This window comes from Marmota flaviventris, chromosome 17, assembly GCF_047511675.1.
Source record: "Marmota flaviventris isolate mMarFla1 chromosome 17, mMarFla1.hap1, whole genome shotgun sequence".
Taxonomy (NCBI): Eukaryota; Metazoa; Chordata; class Mammalia; order Rodentia; family Sciuridae; genus Marmota; species Marmota flaviventris.
In genome coordinates this window covers 76,332,222-76,353,230 of record NC_092514.1, presented here as the reverse complement: position 1 = coordinate 76,353,230, position 21,009 = coordinate 76,332,222, and the positions used below count along the sequence as shown (strand labels likewise).

Here is a 21,009-nt window from a genome sequence, read left to right as displayed (position 1 = left end):
AGTGCTTCACAGTATGCATGCTTTATACCACAACAGAAAACAAAAAATGAACCGTCTCTAGACTTTGTATGGGTTCCAATCCCAGCTCTGCCACTTACGCACAGGACAACTTTGAACAAGCTCTCATCTCTATGTATCCTCTTCCTCATCTCTGAACTGGAGCTCAGTGATAGAACCTACCACACAGGGTTGGGGAGATTAAAACAGTTCACACAATGAGCACTCAGCAGATACCAACAATGAGCTACAGTGTTTCATGTGATTCTTTGCTGGAAATGGCTCAATTTGCTTTTTCTGTAAATACAAGCAGTATCATCATTCAATTTTTTAAAAATGTATGTAGCTATTTTGTGTGCCAAATGCAGGGCAAATTTAAAGGGAAAAATAATCATTATTTTATCAATTTTCCTTGAAACACTTTCTCTGCTACAAAATAAAAGTGAATGCATCTAAAATCACTTAGAGATTACATAACTCTGAAAAGAAAGAAAATCCTAGGATTTACCCAGCAGCACAAGGAAGACTGGAACTTACCGATCCAGCACTCTAAGCGGGCACAAGGCGTGGTCTTCACCACGTCAGGAGGGTCCACACCGACATTCAGGCACAGAACTAAGGCCACGCTGACTGTCTTCATCTGGAAGCACAACAGAAACACATCAACAAGGACTCGGGGGCTGCCTAGCCTACTCACCTCTCCCCGCGCCCAAGCCTCCAGCTACTGTGGCAGGAGCAGCTGTTCTCAGTTTCCTTACCATGAATCTCCAGAAACAGATCTGATCAGAAGACATAACAGCTTAAAGCACTTGGTGTGTTCTGCCAGATCCCTTGCAAAATTGCACAAATTATTATTTACAATCATTTACCATTTCATGAGGAAAACCATCCTGTGGATTTAGTTTCACTCTTCCATATTGTGAAGGTAAATATTTCTTCAAGTATGTTTTCACTATATGTATCTCTCACCTTTGTAAATTGTCCATTCACATTTATATGGCCACTCTCTGTCATCCTGACTTTCTCTGATTAGTTTTCACATGCACATGACACAGAAAGGGAAGGCTACATCTTCCTCCATGGAACACCCCAGGCCATCACTTTCTGTGTCTTCCTCCATACATGCTCCTTTTTCAGTGCTCCAATAATAGGAAACAGCCCCACCCACCAGCTGCTTAAGCCCAAAACAACGGGAAGGCATCCTTCACCTGCTCACTTAGTCAATACATAATGAGCACCTACCAGGGGTCAGTCACTATTTACAGGGGCTAGGGAATACATCAGTAAATCAAAGAGATAAAAATACCAGAGATAAAGGGCTGGAGGTACCACTCACAGTGCCCAGGAAAAGGCTATGAGCTGGGCACCAGCCCTTCCTCCTCCAGTAACCAGCACCTCACACTCAGCCTACCACCTGAATGTCTCACTTCTTTCCAATACACTACTCGTATGCATGTGTAAGTGCGCACATGTACACACACGCGCGCGTGCACGCGCCCCTCCCTTGACACATGCAGTGGAGTCAGGCTTACATGGTCCCTCCACCTGTTTAAAGCTGTCCCGGAGCTACTTGGGAGCTGCATGTCCTGCTGCTACAGCTCAGCTCTCCATCCAGGGTAGTGGTGCCTTTGGTCCCTCCACGTCCTCCAGGCCATTCAGCCGTCTCTGCTGGGCTCCCCCATCCCCTGCCTCACCTGGCCCCGTCTCTCCTGGGGTCTCAGCCTCCTTAAGCCCTCTCCAGCGGTGCCTTCCCCCAGTGCCAAGCCCACCTATGCTCCATGGTCCCAGGCTCATGGCGGACTCCCACCAATGTGTCTAAGCACAAACCTGACACAGGTCAGGCACACAGGTCTTTGTCCTAGTGTTTTGTTTATTTTTCTGTGCTAAGGATGGAACCAAGGGCCTCACACGCATATGCCTGTGTAGCCACTAAGCCACACACACAGCTAGTGTTTTACATTGGATTATTATTCCCTCTGGGTGTTATATTGATACATGATACAATGAGGATTAACTATCTTTCAAAACTCTGGCCAACTGTGCCAATTCCCCTAAGCACTCTCGCCCTAACTCAGTTTGTGGGTCTTCAGTGTACATTAATTCTTAAACAAACCAAAGTCTATACTGGGCAACCGAATTTACCCACTAACCCCACACCCCACGCCTCCTGCCCCACCAGCCAGTTCTTCTAGCTTGAGCTGCTGGTTTAAACAATTTAGCTTCAAATTTCATAATAACTTGCAAGGGTCAGTTTTTCTTCCTTAAAATATATTTTAAAATCTTACTTAGCCCATTTTATCTTCATCCTTTTTTCCTAATCAATCAATTATTTGATTTTTAATCACACTGAGGTTGTGATTAAAATAGCACTAAGTATTTAAATCAATTTGGTAAGAAGTGAAATCTTCATAATATTCTCCTGAAGAAGACACAGCATGTTTTCCCATTTAAGTCTCCTTTTAACTTTTTCAGCAATGTTTTTAGTTTTCCTCACCAAGAAGTCCTGCACATGCTAAGATTATCCCCTGACGTTTCACCAGACCCAGGAACAGGCATGTACTTCTCTGAAACCACTTCCTGTTGACACAGGGATGGCCTCTATGCACTTGGCTAAATGCTTAATCACTCGTCTGTTCTGCAGCAGTTCTCTTTAGGTTTGGAAGCGAATAGTGAGGGCTCTGCCTCATGCCAACAGGTCATTCGTCATTCTGTTTTAAGTCTCACCGTGTTGTTCAGAATTTCTAGAACAATGCTACTAAAAATTACAACAGGATGGCAGGGAGATCGTTGCCCTTGATTGTAACAACACTGGGCTGCTAAGAACAAGGATGCCCTTGGTCACATTCAGGTATGCTTCCACAGTCCAGCAGGATACTGAAGTTCTGTGGGAAAAGGAAGCACCTTTGTCCTTCCTCCCCCAGCACTCCCTTTGCACAGGAGCTGCCGCACTGCCGGCAAGACATGAGAACAGCATCTTCCCACAGAACCAAATCAGGGTCTTCTCACTATGAAGAGATAAGTGGTCCCTTGGCCCACTGCCAGAAGGGGCTGAAATTCAGAGAAAATAACAGTGACTACATTTCTTAGTTGTCTTCCAATACTTAAGTGATTAGTGTCAATAACTCCATGGAGCTGATCACTTATTTTACAGTAAACTCAACCTTTGAGGATAAGCTACCTAAATACCTAAAATGGAAATTTCATGGAAATCTTTCCCAATCTTGCTGCAGTCAATGTGGACGACCACTAGCACCCGCCTGTCTGCCAGTCTCAAGCCATGGGAGTGCCTCCACCTCCCCCACTCCCCCACCCCCCACCCCGTAACATGGAACTACCAGGTCCCAGCAAGGCACCGAGCCAAGCCCTGGAGCAGGTGCCAAGCTGCTTCCTGAGAATGTGCTGGCTTTATTCACGGTCCTCACAGGCCTCCACAGAGAAAACCACCTTCATGGCTCAGGTTCTCAAATATTCAAAACACAAGTGATCCCATTATCTGCAGTTTCCATTACCCGAGGTCAATTGCAGTCAGATATAGTATGTGGAAAATTCCAGAAATTGATCATGAGTTATGCACTGCTGACTATTCTGAGCAGCATGATGAAATCTCCATCCTGTGAATCAGGATGTTATCCACCTGGTATATGTTACCCACCCATTAGTCATTTAGTAGCTGTTCTGGGCATCAGATCAACTCTCAGCACTGCTGTGCTTGTGTTCAAGGAACCCTTGTTTTACTACACAGCAGCCTCAGAACACAACGGGAGACATGCTGGCAATTCAGATGTATCAAAGAAAAGAAATGAGATGCTTCCTTTAAGTGAAAGATTAAAATTTTAAAAATTGAGGGGGTGGGGGGGGCAACATGCCTATAACTTTTATTGTAATAAACTACTCTAAGTATTCTATTTTATTATTAGTTGTTATGAGAAGCCACTTGGGAACCCAGGTGAAATGATTAGATTACAAGAGCTGTAACCTCACCGTTTGATGGATTAATAATTTGAATGGGTTACTGGGTGGTAACTGTAAGTAAGTGGGGTGTGGCTGGGAAAGTAGGTCACTGAGGACCTGCCCTTGGGAATCATCTGGCCCCTAGCTTCTTCCCCCACCCTTCCAAGCTGAGCAGTTTTCCTCCTCCACACCCTTCTGCCATGATGTTCGGCCTCACCTCTGGCCCAGAGCAATGGAGCTAGCTGACGGTGGACTGAGACCTCTGAAATCATAAGCCAAAATAAATTTGTCCTTCTCCAGGTTGTTCTTGTTGGGTCTTATGATCACAGAAATGAAAGGCTGACTAACACACTAGTTGCTCTTGTTAACATCTTATTACACCTGATTTATAAATCAATCCTCAACACAGACATATGGACAAAGGAAAAGACACACTACAGCTACAGCTCGGTGCTACCCAGGGTCTCAGCATTCACTGGGGTCTTGGAATATGTCCGCACGGATAAGGATCTGCTGTAGACCATCTGCTTCACCAGCTAAACTAGTTCCCAACTGGTTTCTCATTTTGTTCTTAATGTGCAAAGACAACATCCTATGCACCACAGGAAGAAAGAAGGGGGAGAGTCATTGGGCTGGCGCCTACTCAGTCATTTCCTATTTTGGGATATAGTAGTGGGGCAAGGACATTCAGGGTCCTGGTGAGGCACTGACAACATTTCTGATTCAAACAAAACATTTCTGAGTAAATAAGTAAGCTCTAAGTCAATTACAAAAATTCTCTGACGCTTAAAACATTAGTGGAGGCCCAACAGTCACTTGAGCCCCATGAGACGCTCAGGGCCTCGCCTCCGTGTGCCTGGCAACAGGACATCTTTGCTCACCAAAGGCACTTAGAGCAACAGTTTCTCATTCATTGCCCTAAAGGTGAGCAAAGGAAGGGACTGGCCTGCAGAGTGTGAGGAGAGCTGCACTGTTGAGAGCCACAGCGGAGTTGGAATGGCCCCTGGCATTTTGCCAGAAGTAATGGTTGAGAGGCGAGCCATTATGATGATGGTGGATTGAAACAGGCTGGGTATTCAATTGCATATAGACCCCTGCGGTCCATTTGGTGTTGTTCTTGCGGAGATTCCTGGGGAGTTCGGAGATTCCTGGGGAGTTCGCATTGGTTGGTGAGGTTCCAGTGAAGGGAGTTCCAGTTGGTGTGTGGTGTTCCTGGAAGGGCTGCGTGGGTGGCGTTCGCATGAGTTCGGAAATAAAGTTTGTTCCTGCTTGAGTGGCTCGTGATTTGTGCCCAGCCAGACTGCAGCACTGCACAAGATAGACAGAAGACCAGGAAGAAACCAATCTGACACACGCTGGCTTACACAACACCCTTAGACCCCAATTTCCTTCACCATACTCCTTACAAAAACAAGAAAAAAACTTCAAGAACACACTGGCACAGAAACTAGAAACACCTGTTTGTTCAAACAACTAGTTAGCAGCTTAATCCAAAACTGGGCAGGAGTATGTTGAGGGCCACAGCCGAGTCGGGATGACGCATGGCATTTTTGCCAGAAGTAGTGGTTGAGAGGTGATGCCAGCGAGCCATTAAGATGATGACTTTTAAGTTCTCGCGGAGTTCCCGTTGAGCTCTTGGGGGGGGGGGGATTCCTGAAGAGTTTGCATTGGTTGGGGAAGTGCCGGAGGAGGGATTTGCGGTTGGTGGTTCCTGGAGGAGCCGCATGGCGTTCAGGAGAGTTCCTGGGGAGCATGTGTGGAGTGTGCTGGTGGAGTTCAGAAAAAAAAGTTTGTTCCTCTTGAGTGGCTCGTGATTTGTGCCCAGCCAGACTGCGGCAGAGTATTGCTAACTATCCTTAAGCCAATCAAATATATCTGATTCCTCTATGAATTTTAACCATGTTGCATAATTTATAACATGGGGGTTGGTTCCTAATTGTTACTAGGAATTGAACTCAGGGCACTCTACCCCCTCAGCTACCTCCTCAGCCCTTTCCATTTTTCATTTTGAGACAAGGTCTCACTAAGTTGCTAAGGCTGGCCTCAAACTTGGAATCTTCCTGCCTCAGACTCCCAAGTCATCAGAAAGTGCTAAGTTTTAAGTTCTTAGCTTTACGTAAAATGTCTTTCTGATATTTTATTTTTGTCTCTGTGGCCAAACTTCTAGATGAATGATTTTTAATAATATAGTCATAGACTTTTTCATGTAAAGGCTATCAAATTTAATGTACCCCAAACTGAATAGTATTTAAAATAACCATTTTGGACTTTAAAACACTTCTCTGATGCAATATGACTTAAGATGATATACTTAGTATTCCAAAAAGTTAATTTTGAATTTGAAAAAAATATCATTCTAAGAAATGATAAAACTTCAAGCCATCACTGATGTGTGGTTAACTCTCTCTCTCAAGCAAGTGTGAAGAAGGTCGAGTTGAGCCCCTAGGTGCCCAGGGCTTGTGGGTCTTGGGAGTGCTGCCTCACAGCTGGACCCCTGGCCATGGTCCCTCTGGCAGTCCCGTTGGAGGATAGACAGACTCCCTAAGATTCTGGGCCCCAAAGATCTTGAGGGCACCCTGGAATCACGGGAGAGGGAGCCCCAGTGGGCAGCAGGGTCCCAGAAGCCAGGGCACTTTTCCTTGAGTCCTCTGGTGCCAGATGTGTTCTGAAAGTCAAAATTTTTCTTAAGACACCCAGGCAGCTCTGGAGCAGCCCAGAGTTCAGAAGCACCACATTGGCGAAAGGCACAGGGACCCTGCCTCTGCCCCACCCAGCCACACGCTGCCCAGATGAGCTGAGCAAGCAGGTCAGGGCTCAGAGCGCTATGCTTTCAGAACTGCACAAACCACCCCACATGAAGGCCTACACCCCAGGTGCAGGCCACCTCCCCAGTTAGACATGGAACAATGCCTCTCATCATCAGAAGAATGCAAACCAAATCACAAGGGATATCTTCACTGGCACCAAATCACAAGGGATATCTTCACTGGCATCATCTTACTTAACTAATGGGGGAGTCTCTTTTTCTTTTTTCTTTTTTTTAAGATACAGGTAAACTGGTGGCACAACCAAACTCAAAAGCCACAGGCGACATGCCACGACCATTGACTTAGTGCCATATAGGAGAAGAAACCATGAACACTTCAGCCTACCCATCATATGGTCTGTCCCTGTGTTGAGTGTGGCCCACACAGACAAATGAGTGTGGGGAACAGACAGCAAGCCAGGGCTGGCTACCCATGTCACAACACGCACTGTTCCCCTGCCTGTCTGAGGACAAAGCCTCCCACTCCCAGGAGCCTTCATTAGGATTCGGAGCATCAAGAAAAACTGAGCAGAGCTGAGGCTACACAAATGCATAATTTATAAAGAAAGTCAGAAACTAGAACATACATCGAGAGGGGAGGGGAGCGGAGGGGAGGGGAGGGGAGGGGAGGGGAGGGAGGTAATCAAGGTGAAGGGAAAACTAGTCTGCCCCACCCCAAAGCCTGCCAGACAGGCGCGAACAACAGGCCTGGCAGGAAGACATCAAACTGAATTTCTGTAACCAAAATCTATAACACAAAACTAGATGGCCATTGCCAGCAGCAACTCTGTGTTGACTTGGGAAAGTCCCTGTTTTTTATATTCCCTTGTTCCTTTCAATGGGAACTGGAAATGAGGGGAAGAGATTCTGGAATTTATGAGTTCAGTCTGTTACACTGAGCCAGCAGCATAACTTAGGTTTAAGTGTGCTTTTCTTTAGGCCAAATTCTGTCTATATTTCACTGGTTTAAAATCTACCTCTACCTGTAAAACAGCCTACTAGAAAGAAAAAGACAACAGGCAAATTTTTAACATCTAAGTCAGGAAGCCTCAGCCACTGCTGCCATCTCAAACATGTTTGTCACAAATTGCTCAGGAGTTTACTCCAATATGGGAGAGCTTTGAGAAGTTGAGGTTTCTAAAAGTTGAATAAAGAAGTACATATACAAAGTTTCAAAAAAAGGAATCAGGAAGAGCTTACTTTAAAGGTGCTGGTTTTTTACAGGGAAGGGGCTTACTAGAGAGAGCATAACCATTTTAAACAAATGCCAAGAAATTCTCTTCTTAATGGATTTCTATGCCAAATACACTTTGGTGGTTCTGTAGTGACAAATGGTGGGTCCTGATGCTGTGTCCCTACCTGGGTGACTCTGCCCAGGGTCTTTAAATGAATTGCCTCCACCCTGCACTGCCAGTCCACTCACAGGGGCAAGCGAGGAATGGGAAGCCCCTTCTTTGCCTATTCTTGTAATGCCCGCAGGACATAATCAAAATGGCTTGTTAAAGGTAGTGTTTAGAACAGAAAGCTAAACAGCCTACAAAAACCTGCTTTCAGGTTGCACAACTGTTGTTAAACTCGTATGGTGAATAGGTACATTCTGTGGGTTGTGAAGTGTATCTGTACACAGCTATAAGACATATTAAATGGCATGGACCTGCACATAACTGAATGAGGCTGAGGGATTCTAAATATTCATTTCAAATGTCTTCATCAAATGCCTATGGCAACAGCAACAGCCACAGGTCCCATGGATGCCGGGATGAACAAGACACTGTCCTGTCCATTTCAGACAAGGATAGACATACACTGGATTTCCCTCCAGAAATGTGCAAAGTCCAACGAGACCCAAAGGAAAGGCTCAAAGCTAACCTTGTCCGACAGAACTGGGGAACACGTTGCAAGGAAGAGCGACACTTGAGTGTGGGGAGAGAATTCACGGGTAAATGAGCAGCGATGAGCAGCGATGGGCAGCACAGCGTACCAAGAGCAGAGGCTGGCAGGGGACCAGGGTGCTCTGAGTAGAGCAAATTCAGAAGCTAGACTCCCAGACAAGAAGGGTCACCACGGACATGGCCTTCTTCTTAGAGGCAATGTGCCCACAGAGGGCCCTGGCGCTGCCCCTGTGCTGACACTGATAGACGGAGAGCTCTGGGACATTTTGTATAAATATACACATACATGCTCATACACATTCATATTCACATATATTATTACCCCTTAAAATTTCCACCCACATATGGACCTACATATTTGACAAATGATTTTCAAATCAGCTTCAATTCAAAGTTCAAAGAAAAGTACTGATACTTTACTTTAAACTATAACAAGACATGGGCTTCAAAGAAAAATTCAGTTACTATAGTTTCAAGGTTGAATGACCCCAAAAAACTCACAGGTTAAAGGCTTGCATCAAGGCAGAGGTGCCAGAAGATGCATGGTTCTGTGAGAGGCAGGGCCTGACAGACGCCGGGGCATGCCCTGAGGGGCCTCTGTCCTGCCTCTCTGCTCCTAGCTGTGATGTGAACGCTTTGCTTACACCACCACCGACCGACCGACCGTTACCATCTGGCAATCTCATCACAGGTCCAAAGCATCAGGCCACCTGAACTTGGACTGCAACCTCCAGATAATAAACCCATTTTCTTTATAAGCTACATGCCCAAGGTAGCTCACTAGAGTCATGTGATTACTATAGTCATAAAGAAAAGGCTGGGATTCAGAATGGCTTCAAATACCTCCACACCAGAGGCCAAGCAAACCAGGTTTCTAACCTAGAATCTAACACCCAAATAGTCAGTTAGCACAAAGATAGAGTCAAATTAAAATTCATTTTAAAACCTGCCCTGTTTTAAGATGCTAGCAATTTTTTTTTTTTTTTTAAGTTAAAAACTGAACACTTCCTGGTGTAAAGAGGAGTGAGAATCACCAAACTTAGGTGCATTCCTGTCAAAAAGGCTTACTGTGGTCCGGTTCCACCTCCAGGCTGAGCTCCCAGTTTACAGGATATGCGGGAATAGGAAAAAATTCAAACACACCACCAAGGCAGGCGGCTTCAGCAGGACACTGTTGTAAAATCAGCCTCCAAGAAGTCAATGTCACTTAAAAAAACAGGTTCCTAATTTGGAAAAGACTACACAAACAACGATAATGAGCACATCTTGATTAATTTTTTTAAAAAAAGCTATCAAAGATGCCATTGGCACTGCAGGCAAATGTGGGCAGAGAGCAAATGGAGATGATGGGGTGGACACTGCCAGTGTTCCTGGGCATGGGGTGGGTGCCGAGATCCCATGGGAGTAGGGCCTTCTCTTTTTGTGAGCTGCTCTGGTGGAAGTCACCCCAGGTTCTGCTGAGGAGCACATCTGTAAGTTTCCCTGAACATTCACCCCCTCAAGGGGAGCAGCCCAACAAGGGCCATCAGCCTCTGCTCTTCCTTATACTTAGGAGACTGCAAATGTATGCAGGAAGAAGGTCAGAATGTGCACTATTTCAAATGACTCAAAATCAAACAACAAAATACTGTGGCTCAGTGGTAGAGCACTCGCCTAGCACCGGCAGGGCCTGAGTTCGATCCTCAGCACCTCATTGCTAAGAGCCATAGCCGAGTAGGTATGACAAATGGCATTTTTGGTTGAAAGGTGACGCCAGCAAGCCATTGAGATGATAATGATTATGTTAAGATGTGCATTCAATTGGATATTAGACCCCTGCTGTCCGCCTCAGCCTGCTACTTTGGAGCTCTCCCGGGGACTCCCGGAGAGTTCCCATTGGTTGGGGAAGGCGGTAGGAGGGATTTCCGGAGGAGGGATGTCCGGTTGGTGTGGTGTGTCCCGGGAGAAGGCCGCGTTGGCGGGAGTTTTGGAAATAAAGTTTGTTCCCTCTTGAGTGGCTCGTGATTTTGTGCCCAGCCAGACTGCGGCACCTCATAAAAATAAAGGTATTGTGTTGTGTCCATCCACACCTAAAAAATAAATATTAAAAAAAAAAGAAACACAGTCAAAAAAAATACGTGAGATAGTGCAAGGTGTAGGCATTGTCAGGTTAGGCAGAGGGCGAGAGATGTTCTCAACTCTTCTGGTTGTAGGGAATTTTTTCCCCCGAGTGAATACCGGGAAGCAATCCACATTGCCAAAAACAAAACCAACCACAACAAGAATCCAAGTAAAACGCACTCTATTGCTTGAGACTAGTTTCCAAGTAATTAAAAGCATTCAAGTTTCTAAGAAAGGACAAGTTCTAAAAACTGTTACTCAACAGACTGCAAGTACACCTACGCCACTTGAAAACCCAGTCGGAAAACCAGAGGAGCATCGATATCCAGACGCTGGCCACATCTGCTGCCACTCTTGCTAAACTGACATGGAGCATGATGGTGCCTTGGGTGGGAGAAGTGTCCAGGCTTTCTTTCCTTCAAAAAAAGTATCTATACCACTGGCCTTCTCTTTCAGTGAGCCACTCTCACGGAGGTCAAGGCAGGCTCTGCAGAAGGACCACATCTGGAAGTTTCCCTGCACATTCGCTCCCATCACGGGGAGCAGTCCAACAAGGGCCATCACCAGACAGTGCCATTCAGCCCTCAACCTCTGCTCCTTCCTAAGCAAAGTCGCCATGTGACACCTCCAGAGGACACAGTGAACAGAGCCCTGCCTGGCACCATTACCTGACTGGCCTCATCGCCTCTGCATTAGCAGACAGGCAATCGAAGCCCGAGGAGCCCTCCAGCCACAGCAGCTGACAATAATGAGAATATTACACACTATGTGAACACGTTCAGGAATGTCTCTGTCTACACCATCATTATATTGCATAATTGAGCTTTTGCTACACATTCCAGGAATAGGAAGTAAAATATTTTCACATTTTGCTTGGCTGAGTATATAACAAATGTGATAAAACTGAACAAATAGGCAGTGGAGAAGGATGAGATGGGCAAGGAGGGGAGAAGATGGAGGGAGGCAGGGGGCAGAAGGAGGAGGGAGGTGGAGGCAGAAGAGAGCCAGAAGAGAAGGGAAGGTGGCAGAGATGGGTGAGAAGGAGATGGAGGAGGAGGAAGAGATGGAGGGTGAGAACGAGGGGAGAAAGGGAGGCAAGAAGAAGAAACAGGCTGCAGAGGGAAGGCAGTAGAGGAGGGAGGAGGAAGAGAGGCGGAGGCAGCAGGGAATGCAGAGGAGGGGAGGAGTAAAGGTGAAGAGATAAAGGAGGAAGAAGAAATGAGGAAGACGAGGAAGGACAGTAAGCAAACAAAGAGAAAAGCCACTTGGGGGAGGGGGTAGAGCTGGGGCCAGAGCCCAGGATGCTCTACCACCGAGCTAGATTCCCTAGTCCTTTTCATTTATTTATTTTTGAGACAGGGTTTCCCCAATTTGCTAATGCTGGCCTTAAACCTGTGACCCTCCAGCCTTAGCCTCTGAGTACTGGGGTTACAAGGGAATGCCACCACACCTGTCAAGAAAATCAATTTTATGAGCATAGGCCCAGAAGCCAAAGACAAGAAAACCCCATCACTCTCCCTGACTGCCACACCCGGGACCCCCCGCCCCCATGTGGAAGGGTTCCCTCCCAGGACAAGATAGCTGCAGCAATGAAACATGTTCTGAACCACTTGCCTCAATGTTACTTTTAAGGTACCAATTTTAACTTTGACTTCTTTTAAAGTCTATTACTACTGGCCTATAATGGCATCTCTTAAAAAATTTTATTTTAAACTTAATCAAATTATTTATATACACACCTCCTTAAAAGACATCACCAGTGATTTCTGGCTTAACGTTAGTTCATCTGGAAGCTTCCAGTCACAGGTGGTCATGAGTCCAGTAGTCTCCTTCTGGGAATCCACCCCTCCACAAAAGGAAGACCATTAAATATAGAACATCTGCCACAAATTCTGGACAAAGCACGTCATTTCTATAATGCCGCTCATGTTCTGGTCTGCTCCCAGTAAAGATCTCTGAGCACCTGAGGCCGGAGAGCCCCACGTATCCAGCATTCTGAAAGCAGTCTATGCTTGGGGCCCAAAACATGGTAAGGTTTATGACAACAAAACATAATGCTTCTACAAGACTGAGGAGCACAAGACACACACTCATGCAGAGCCAGGAAACATTTACCATGCACTTGTCCAAATTATTAACATCTGTTTTGTTTAAAAAAGGAGGAAAAAGAAAAATTAAGGAAAAAAAAAGTCAATAGAAGAAGAAAAAAAAAATACAAACAGGCAGATTCCAAAAGAAAACCTAAAATGGCAAGATGCACATGCAAACCTGCAGCAACAAACTCATTCAGGGCAGCCAGAGGAGCCCCACAGCAAGGCTGGAGGAGCTCGGAGCCCCACGCACCTGGCGCTGGCAGGGATGCGGGCAGAGGAGAATCTCAAGCACTCCTGTACACACAGCATGAACCGCAACCATCTTCTGAGAGAGGATTCTGGCAACATGACCCCCCTGAAGAATATACATACACCAAAACTCATTTCCTTTTGTTTTTTAATATTTTTGGGGGGGGTATAGATGGACACAACACAATGTCTTTATTTTTATGTGGTACTGAGGATCGAACCCGGGTCCCGCGAGCACTCTACCGCTGAGCCACAATCCCAGCCCTCAATTCCATTTTGACAAGCCATATACTGCAAGGAAATATCAGCAGACCATATGTCCTACAAAAGTACAGCTGCTGTGAAAAGCAGTTCTGCAGTTTTTTAGAAAAACAAACATGCAGTACATGACCCAGCAAATGCACTCCTGGGCATTTATCTCAAAAAAATGGAAACTCATGTTCAGAAAAAAAAAAAAAGTGTATAAATGATCATGGCAGCTTTATTCATGATGGAACCAACCCAGATGTCCTTTAGCAAGTAGTGCTTCACAAGTGTGTTCCATCCACACCTCTAAACACCACCCAGCAACAAAATGGGACAAGTAACTTCCACTCACAATTTAGACGGCTGTCCAGAGAATCATGCTGAGTGGGAACAGAGCCAGTCCCATATGTATGATATGATTCCATTTATAAGACACTCTTGATATGACAAAGCTATAGCAACAGAGGACTTCTAGTGATTTGGGGGGCTGGGAGCGGCATCTATCAGAGGGCAAGGAGAGATCTGTGGTGGTGGAACATTCTGCATGGATGCCAAAATCTGAGCTATGATGCTACAGCAGAGTTTTTCAAGATATCAGCGCTGGAGGAAACGGGGTAAAGGTATATGGGGTCTCCATCATTTTGCATACTGTAAAATCTGCAATCATCTTAAACAGTTCATGTAAAACAGAAGAGTACTCAGTCTTGCCTAACTGAACACCTACCCTTAAATCCTTTGCTCCAGGTATCTGAGAGCCTGGATGAAATACGGACCACAACACATGGATTAACTGTTACTTACAATGTTGTACTCAAGTTCATTTTTTAAAAAGTCCACTAAATTCATGTTTCTCTTTGCCCCACCCTAGGAATGGGCCCATCTGCCTTCAGAAGCTGACTGAAGCCCAGCTGGACCTGGGGAGAATTGACACATAAGGAGCTCTCGATGGTGTCACCCACCACCTGCATTCACCTAGGCGTGCAGATGTTCCTGTCTGCAACGGACCATGCACTACACAGATGGCCATGAGGAATGCCGCCAACACCACAGGCGTTTACCTTCCAGAATAACAGGGAACAGTGTCATTAGCTACTCTGCTCCAGAGACAATTTTCTCCTTCTTTGTCTCTTCCACCTAAAGACTAGCCTATTATTTTGCTTAATAATATTATCCAAATTTATGAAGACTAAGAAAACTACTTTAACCACTTTTTGCAATACAAATACATTTTATAGGTACTTAATATTTAATTACAATTCAAGGATGCTCTCACAAAAGCAACTCTGCCAGCATTTAGTATGTACACAGCAAAGCTCAGGAAAGTTCAGTTTCTACCCATATTTACCATACAATTCTAAAGAAGTAAGTCTTTTCTTCTCCCCACTTACCTTCCACTCACCCTTGGTGACTACACCTACATCACGTGTCACAGATCAGTTGGAAACTTCAAGCAGTGATACATGTGTCAGTATTTGCTCTTTTGGCTTTTACCCTTTAGTTTTCCCATTCTCTGTATTTTAGAAAGAGATGTCAATCCAAAAGAAAAAGGTAACTGGGTGCCTGCGCAGAGAGGACCTAACACAGCACACCTAAACTGTCCCCAGGAAAAGACTGCCTGCAGAGTGGACCCTTGGCTGGGGGCTGGGTGCTGGCAGCCTGGACTTCTGAGCAGCTCCCACCACCTGGTGATAAGAGTGGCTCACTGGGCCTCAACCATCTGTACAAACAATATGATCATGCCTTCTGGGAGCCTAGAGTTTTGGTATCTGCCAGATAGAGAGTGCCCCCAAGACCAACGCCCAACAGAAACAGTGGGGACTAAGTCTCTAATGAACCACTTGGTTGGCAACACGTCATATATGCTGCCCTAACTTGTTCCAGAGGAATTAAGCCTTTCTGGTGGAACTCCCTAGGAGAGGGCACTTGGAACTCTGTGCCTGGCATCCTACAGACCTCAGCCCACATCCCTGTTCCCTTGACTTGTTTGCTTCCGTGTCCTTTCACTTTACACCTCAGCCATGAGTACCCACGGTGAGTCTAGCGCAGCCTCTGCTGAATCATCAAGGGGGGGGGGGGGGGGCTGAGGGATTCAACACAGCTCCACATCTGCACAGCCAGATGGTAACCAACTTTCTCCCCATCATTCCCTTTTTAACCCAGGGGATGCACCAGCCACCACCAATTACAAGCTGCCTGACAGACAGCACTGGGTCAAAAACATACCTTTCCACCAGTCCCAACACTCAGTGCCTGTTAGTACTTGATTACAGGCTGAGCCTTCCACTAGAGCTGATGCTCTCAGGCTATCAACTATCTATGCCGAATGTTCCTCGCCCTGAGCTCTTGCTCTTTTGCTATCCTTTATAGATTCTAAGAAAAATTAGATTTTAAATTATTTTCAATTTTACTCAACAAAGTTCATAGGTCATATTGTGTAAATAAAAGTGAAATTATTTTTGTTGAATGAAATATTTTCATCACAAAAACAGGGTGATGAGGGAGGCAGACCACAAATCCAACCTCCACAGTGGTTCCTACTTTTCACTGCACATCAGGGAAACCCATAAAAGTGGGGAAAGGAGCAGGTGCAAAGCATAAGCCTGGCATGGTCGCTGGATGGACAGCCCAAGAAACAACTGCAAAATTTTCAAGTTAAAAAAAAAGTAAACTGCACTTTGCTTTGGTAAACCTGTGACATTGGCCAGATCCCTGTTGTACCCCATAACTCTCAGACCAACCTCTGAGTTCATGTAAATTACATAACAGAATCAGCACCATTAGGATTAAAATAGCATGGGGCTTTCCTCCAAAATGCTTCCTCACTCAGCCAGAGATCCCAAATACAGACACCATAACACCATCCTAAAGGATAAAAGAATAAAAGGGAAAAGTTACACAACTTTAGAAATTTTAAAATGTCAGACGGACATCCTTCTCATCACAACAGAGAATTGCTCAAATGGCTCTAGCATCAGCCATGACCTCATGCATACATAACGCGCTCGCCCCCGCCCACAATCCTGGAGAACTAGCTACTAAGACATCTGAAACAACAAGAAGTTGGAGCTCTATGATGTCTGCCTGAGGAACCAGGGGAAATGGAGCCTCAGGGCACCTGCCAACTTCTGAGGCACCGCTGAAGAGCAGAGAAGGAAAACTCAAGAACAGAATCCTATAATAGATTTAACTAAGAAAACAAGCAGACTTTTCTTAAGTTTTTAACATTCAAAGGTGCTGATAGGTCAATCCCCTACTTATTGATTCCAATTTCAATAGGACATTTTGAGCATGAGAACACAGCAGGAATAAACTGATTTCCTTAAAATAAAATGGAAATACTAATGTGAAAAAATGCGAACACCATACCTGCCTCAGATGACCTGCTCCCAGCACACTCCAGTGTGCATGTCTGCCCAACATGTCCACCTAAGTAGCACTTGCAGGAAACTAACCACCCTAGTTCCACCTGGTAAGATGAAAACTACAGCAATGGAAAAGCTAACAAGATTCAACTTGCATGGGTCCAAAAGATAGGGATAAATTCCATCACATTTTACAAAGTCCCCAGCAAGATCTCCCCAAAACCCTGTACCCTGAACACAGGGCAGCTGTCTGATGGTGAAGGCATGAAGGCAAAGCAGACCCATGCAGTACTGATTATGTTAAACTAAACCACCTCACCAGGACATGTAACTGCAGGAAGGACCCTGGGTATGCCTTTCCCTCCATGCAGCAAGCCATGAAGACCCTTTCAGAAGCAATGTCCCCCCCAAACCAACACTGGAAAAGAGATCACCAGAGACTAGTCACTGGGCTGTAGCAAATCTAAATTAAACTCTGAAGCAATGCTCATTTCCACAAGCTTCTACCTCCCTCATACAGTGACATTCCCAGAGTTTACCACCTCAGTCTAGGTAGCCATCTGCCTACCAGTCAATCCTTCACACATTTACTGTTCTGGGTGTAAAAGTATATAAGCATCATGTTTTGGTCATTTCTTCCAACTTCAATCCTGTGAAAATCCCCAGGTACATATAAAATAAATAAAATTTCTATGCTTTTCTCTTGTTAATCACCTCTTGTATTAATCTGGTTCCTATATTCAGCCAAAGAGCCCACATAAAAACCAAGGGGAGTAGAGGGGATCGTTCTCTGCCCTACAATGGCCAGAACTCATGTAAGAGCTTGGCAACACTGGTGAGAAGGGTGAAACCAAACCAAACCCAACACCTCTTAGCAACAAAGGGGGCACTCACACTTGGAAATACCCCTGCCCAGCTGCTGCTGCCCAACCCACCACCCACCAGCTCAGAAGCAGCAGCCTGTGCTCTCAGTGGGGAGCCCTGGGATTATACTAAAAGATTGGACTTCTATTTCTTGTGCTTTGACTTTTCTTCTACCTAATAAAACAAGATGTTTTAAAATAAAACTTGGGGACTGATATAAAGGTCAATTTCCACAAGATCAGAAAACCAATATATACCCCCTCTACTACACTGCAGTAGGCACCCCCCCCCAAAATCAACCCACTCAATAAACACAAAAATGTTCATAAATTCCAGCACCCTTCCCCTGACCTGAATAACTTTTTCACTACAACCACTTCAAAGGCAAAAAGGGCATATACACAAGGAAGAACAAGGGATCATTCATTACCTGGAATACTTCTGCCTATTCCAGTAAAACAATGTTGGCAGAGAAAGTTGACATGCTCTTGATGGAGATTTCATGAGATTACAAAATGGAACCCTGTTTCCAGGCAACTCTGGGATTCCTCTCCCTCCAGATCAATTCAGTAGTCAATCCACCCAACAATCGGCCCAGGAGCAAAGCACGGTTGAGTGGGGAAGGGTGCCCATGATGCAGGCGCTGTTTTCTCCCCACCCCAACTCTCCCCATCTCTGGCTCTCAGTCACACACAATAGTGCAGGCATTTCCTGAAGGTTCTTATGACCTTTTATCTCTAACTTCTGAAATATACATAAGCCAAAATTAAAAAGGACGGGACGGGAATAGGAAAGAAAGTAGAATGAATCGGACATAAATTTCCTATGTTCACATGCCACATCATGTTCAACCACAAGAATGGGAAGTTATACTCCATGTCTGCATGATATGTCAAATATACTCTACTGCCATGTATATAAAAAGAACAAATAATAATGATGATGATGATTTTAAAAACTGCTATTAGGTAACAAAAAAATAAAAATAAGAAAGGGAGAGTTGTCATGAGGACAGATGTTGCAGGGTTTTATCTGAAAGCACTAAGAGGAAAAAGCCCTACTCGCCAACCAACAATTACGACAGAACCAGAGTGCAACCACTGTTTATTAGCGTTTGCCACACTTGAGAAATAAAGGAAAGAAGAGCCACTGGGTGATGGATATTTTTAATTAAAACACTCACTTTTCAGCACCGGCTGCTTCCCTGTGTGGTGCTTAGGGCTTTGCTCTTCTGTAGGCCCCACAGTCCTCCAACAAGCTCTCCTCCCACAGAGGGGCGTGCGAGGTTGATTAAGAGAAGAAATATACTGCGCTGCACTCACTGCTCAGAGAGTCAGAGAGACCCAGAGGCCAAGGGGGTGGTCGTGTCCACACTCCCTCACAGCCTGCTCCGGAGCACTGACAGAGTTGCTGCTGGCAGGAGGGGCTAGTATCAACCTGAAACGCCAGGCTTTAACTCCCACATCCCAAGAACTACAAGATCACTAAGTATTTTCTTTTCTACAAACCAGCAATTCTCAAACTTTCATTTTCCAGACACTTTTATACTCCTAACAATTATGGAAGAACTGTAAAAGCTTTTGCCAGCTATAATTATCAGCAGTTATCATTTTGAAAATTAAAATGAGGGTTTTTTTCATTTTTATTGATTTATTTTAAATTAACAATAAAAAATTAATCACAGCCAGGCATGCCTGTAATCCCAGTATCTGGGAAAGCTAAGATAGGAGATCATAAGTTCAAGGATCCTCAACAACTTAGTGAGGCCCTAAGCAACTTAGCAATACCCCATCTCAAAATAAAAAATAAAAAGGGCTGAGGATGTGCTCTGTAGTTAAGCACCCCGTGGTTCAATCCCCAGTACCCAAAAAAAAAAAAAAAGTTACATGTTAACATAAATGATATTTTTATTTTTAATTTTGTAAAATTTTGAGATAGGATCTTGCTAGATTGCCCAGGCTGGCCTCAAACTTGCCATCCACCTGCCTTGGCCTCCAGTGTCACTGGGATCGTAGGTGTGCCCACCACACCCAACTTGGCATTTTAATATTTTTTTAAAATGACTATTTTCAGGCTGGGAATATAGCTCAGTTGGTAGAGTGCTTGCCTTGCATGCACTAGGCCCTGGGTTTGATCCCCAGCACCACGGGGGGTGGGGGGAGATTATTTTCCCAAACAAAACATTTTAGTGAGCTGGACACAGTGATGCACACCTGTAATTCTAGCTACTGGGGAAACTGAGGCAGAAAGAGCATAAATTCAAGGCCACTCTGGGAACTTCACAAGACCCTGTCTGAAAATAAAAAATAAAGCGGCTAAGGATGTAACTTAGTGCAGAGCACCCCTGGGTTCAATCCCCAGAACCAAAAAAATAAGAAAAAATGCAATCTGCACAATGTGTTGCTTCAGCTGAAGACAAAGAAAATCCAGCCTTACAGACTAAATGCAGTCTTTTCAAATAACTGTCAATACTTTTCTTTTCAGGACTGAGGACCAAACTCAGGGCCCCTTGCACATGTAGACAAGCACTCCGCCAGTGAGCTAAATCCCTAACCCCAATACTCTGCTACTGCGCCAAACCTCAAGTAGAGGTAGCTTCTTTTTTTTTTTTTAATATATATTTTTCAGTTTTAGGTGGACACAATATCTTTATTTCATTTTTATGTGGTGCTGAGAATTGAACCCAGTGCCTCACGCATACCAGGCGAGCGCGCAACCACTTGAGCCACATCCCCAGCCCCTAGGTCATCTACAGTACAGAATCTGAAACCATTTCAATAACTTTTTCACACTGTTACATTAAAATCTATTATTCTACCTCATACTTTAAGTGATTCTTTTACCCACACATGGCATGGTGTGTTGGTCTGCTTTTCATCACTGTGACTAAACTATCTGACAAGAACAACTTTAAGAAGGACAAGTTTATTTTGGTTCAGTTTCAAAGGTTCAGTCCACAGTCAGCAAGCTCCACTGCTCTGGGCCTGCGATGAGGCAGAACATCATGGCAGAAGTGCTGCTGGAGGAGATCAGCTCTGCTCATGGCAGCCAGGATACAGAGAGGAAGCAGGCAAAGGACATGGGACAAAACATAATCCCTAAGGGCACACCCAGTGACCTGCTTCCTCCAGCTTAACCTAGTTGCCACCCAGTAATTCAATCAAATTATGAATCCATCAAATGGATTAATCCACTAATGAGGTCACATCTTTCATAATCTCATCATTAAACATTCCTGCATGGCCACGTGAGCTTTTCAGGAAGACACCTTATACTCAAACCAGAGGACATGGTTTTTTAGGTTTTTGGTGGGGTTTTTTTGTTTGTTTGTTTTTTGTTTTTTAAGTTATAGATGGGGCACAATATCTTATTTTACTTACTTATTTATTTCTTGTGGCTCTGAGAATCGAACCCAGTGCCTCACACATGCTAAGCAAGCGCTCTACCAC

At 44.9% G+C, this 21,009-nt stretch overlaps 1 protein-coding gene across 1 annotated transcript in view; it reads right to left on the bottom strand.

The window, feature by feature from the left end:
* Rptor (regulatory associated protein of MTOR complex 1) overlaps nt 1–21,009 on the bottom strand; it is a 332,581-nt gene that overhangs the window by 267,497 nt on the left and 44,075 nt on the right. Inside the window, exon 3 of the mRNA XM_071604063.1 lies at nt 535–637. Coding sequence (XP_071460164.1) covers nt 535–637 — 103 coding nt within the window. The remainder of the gene's footprint in view (nt 1–534; nt 638–21,009) is intronic.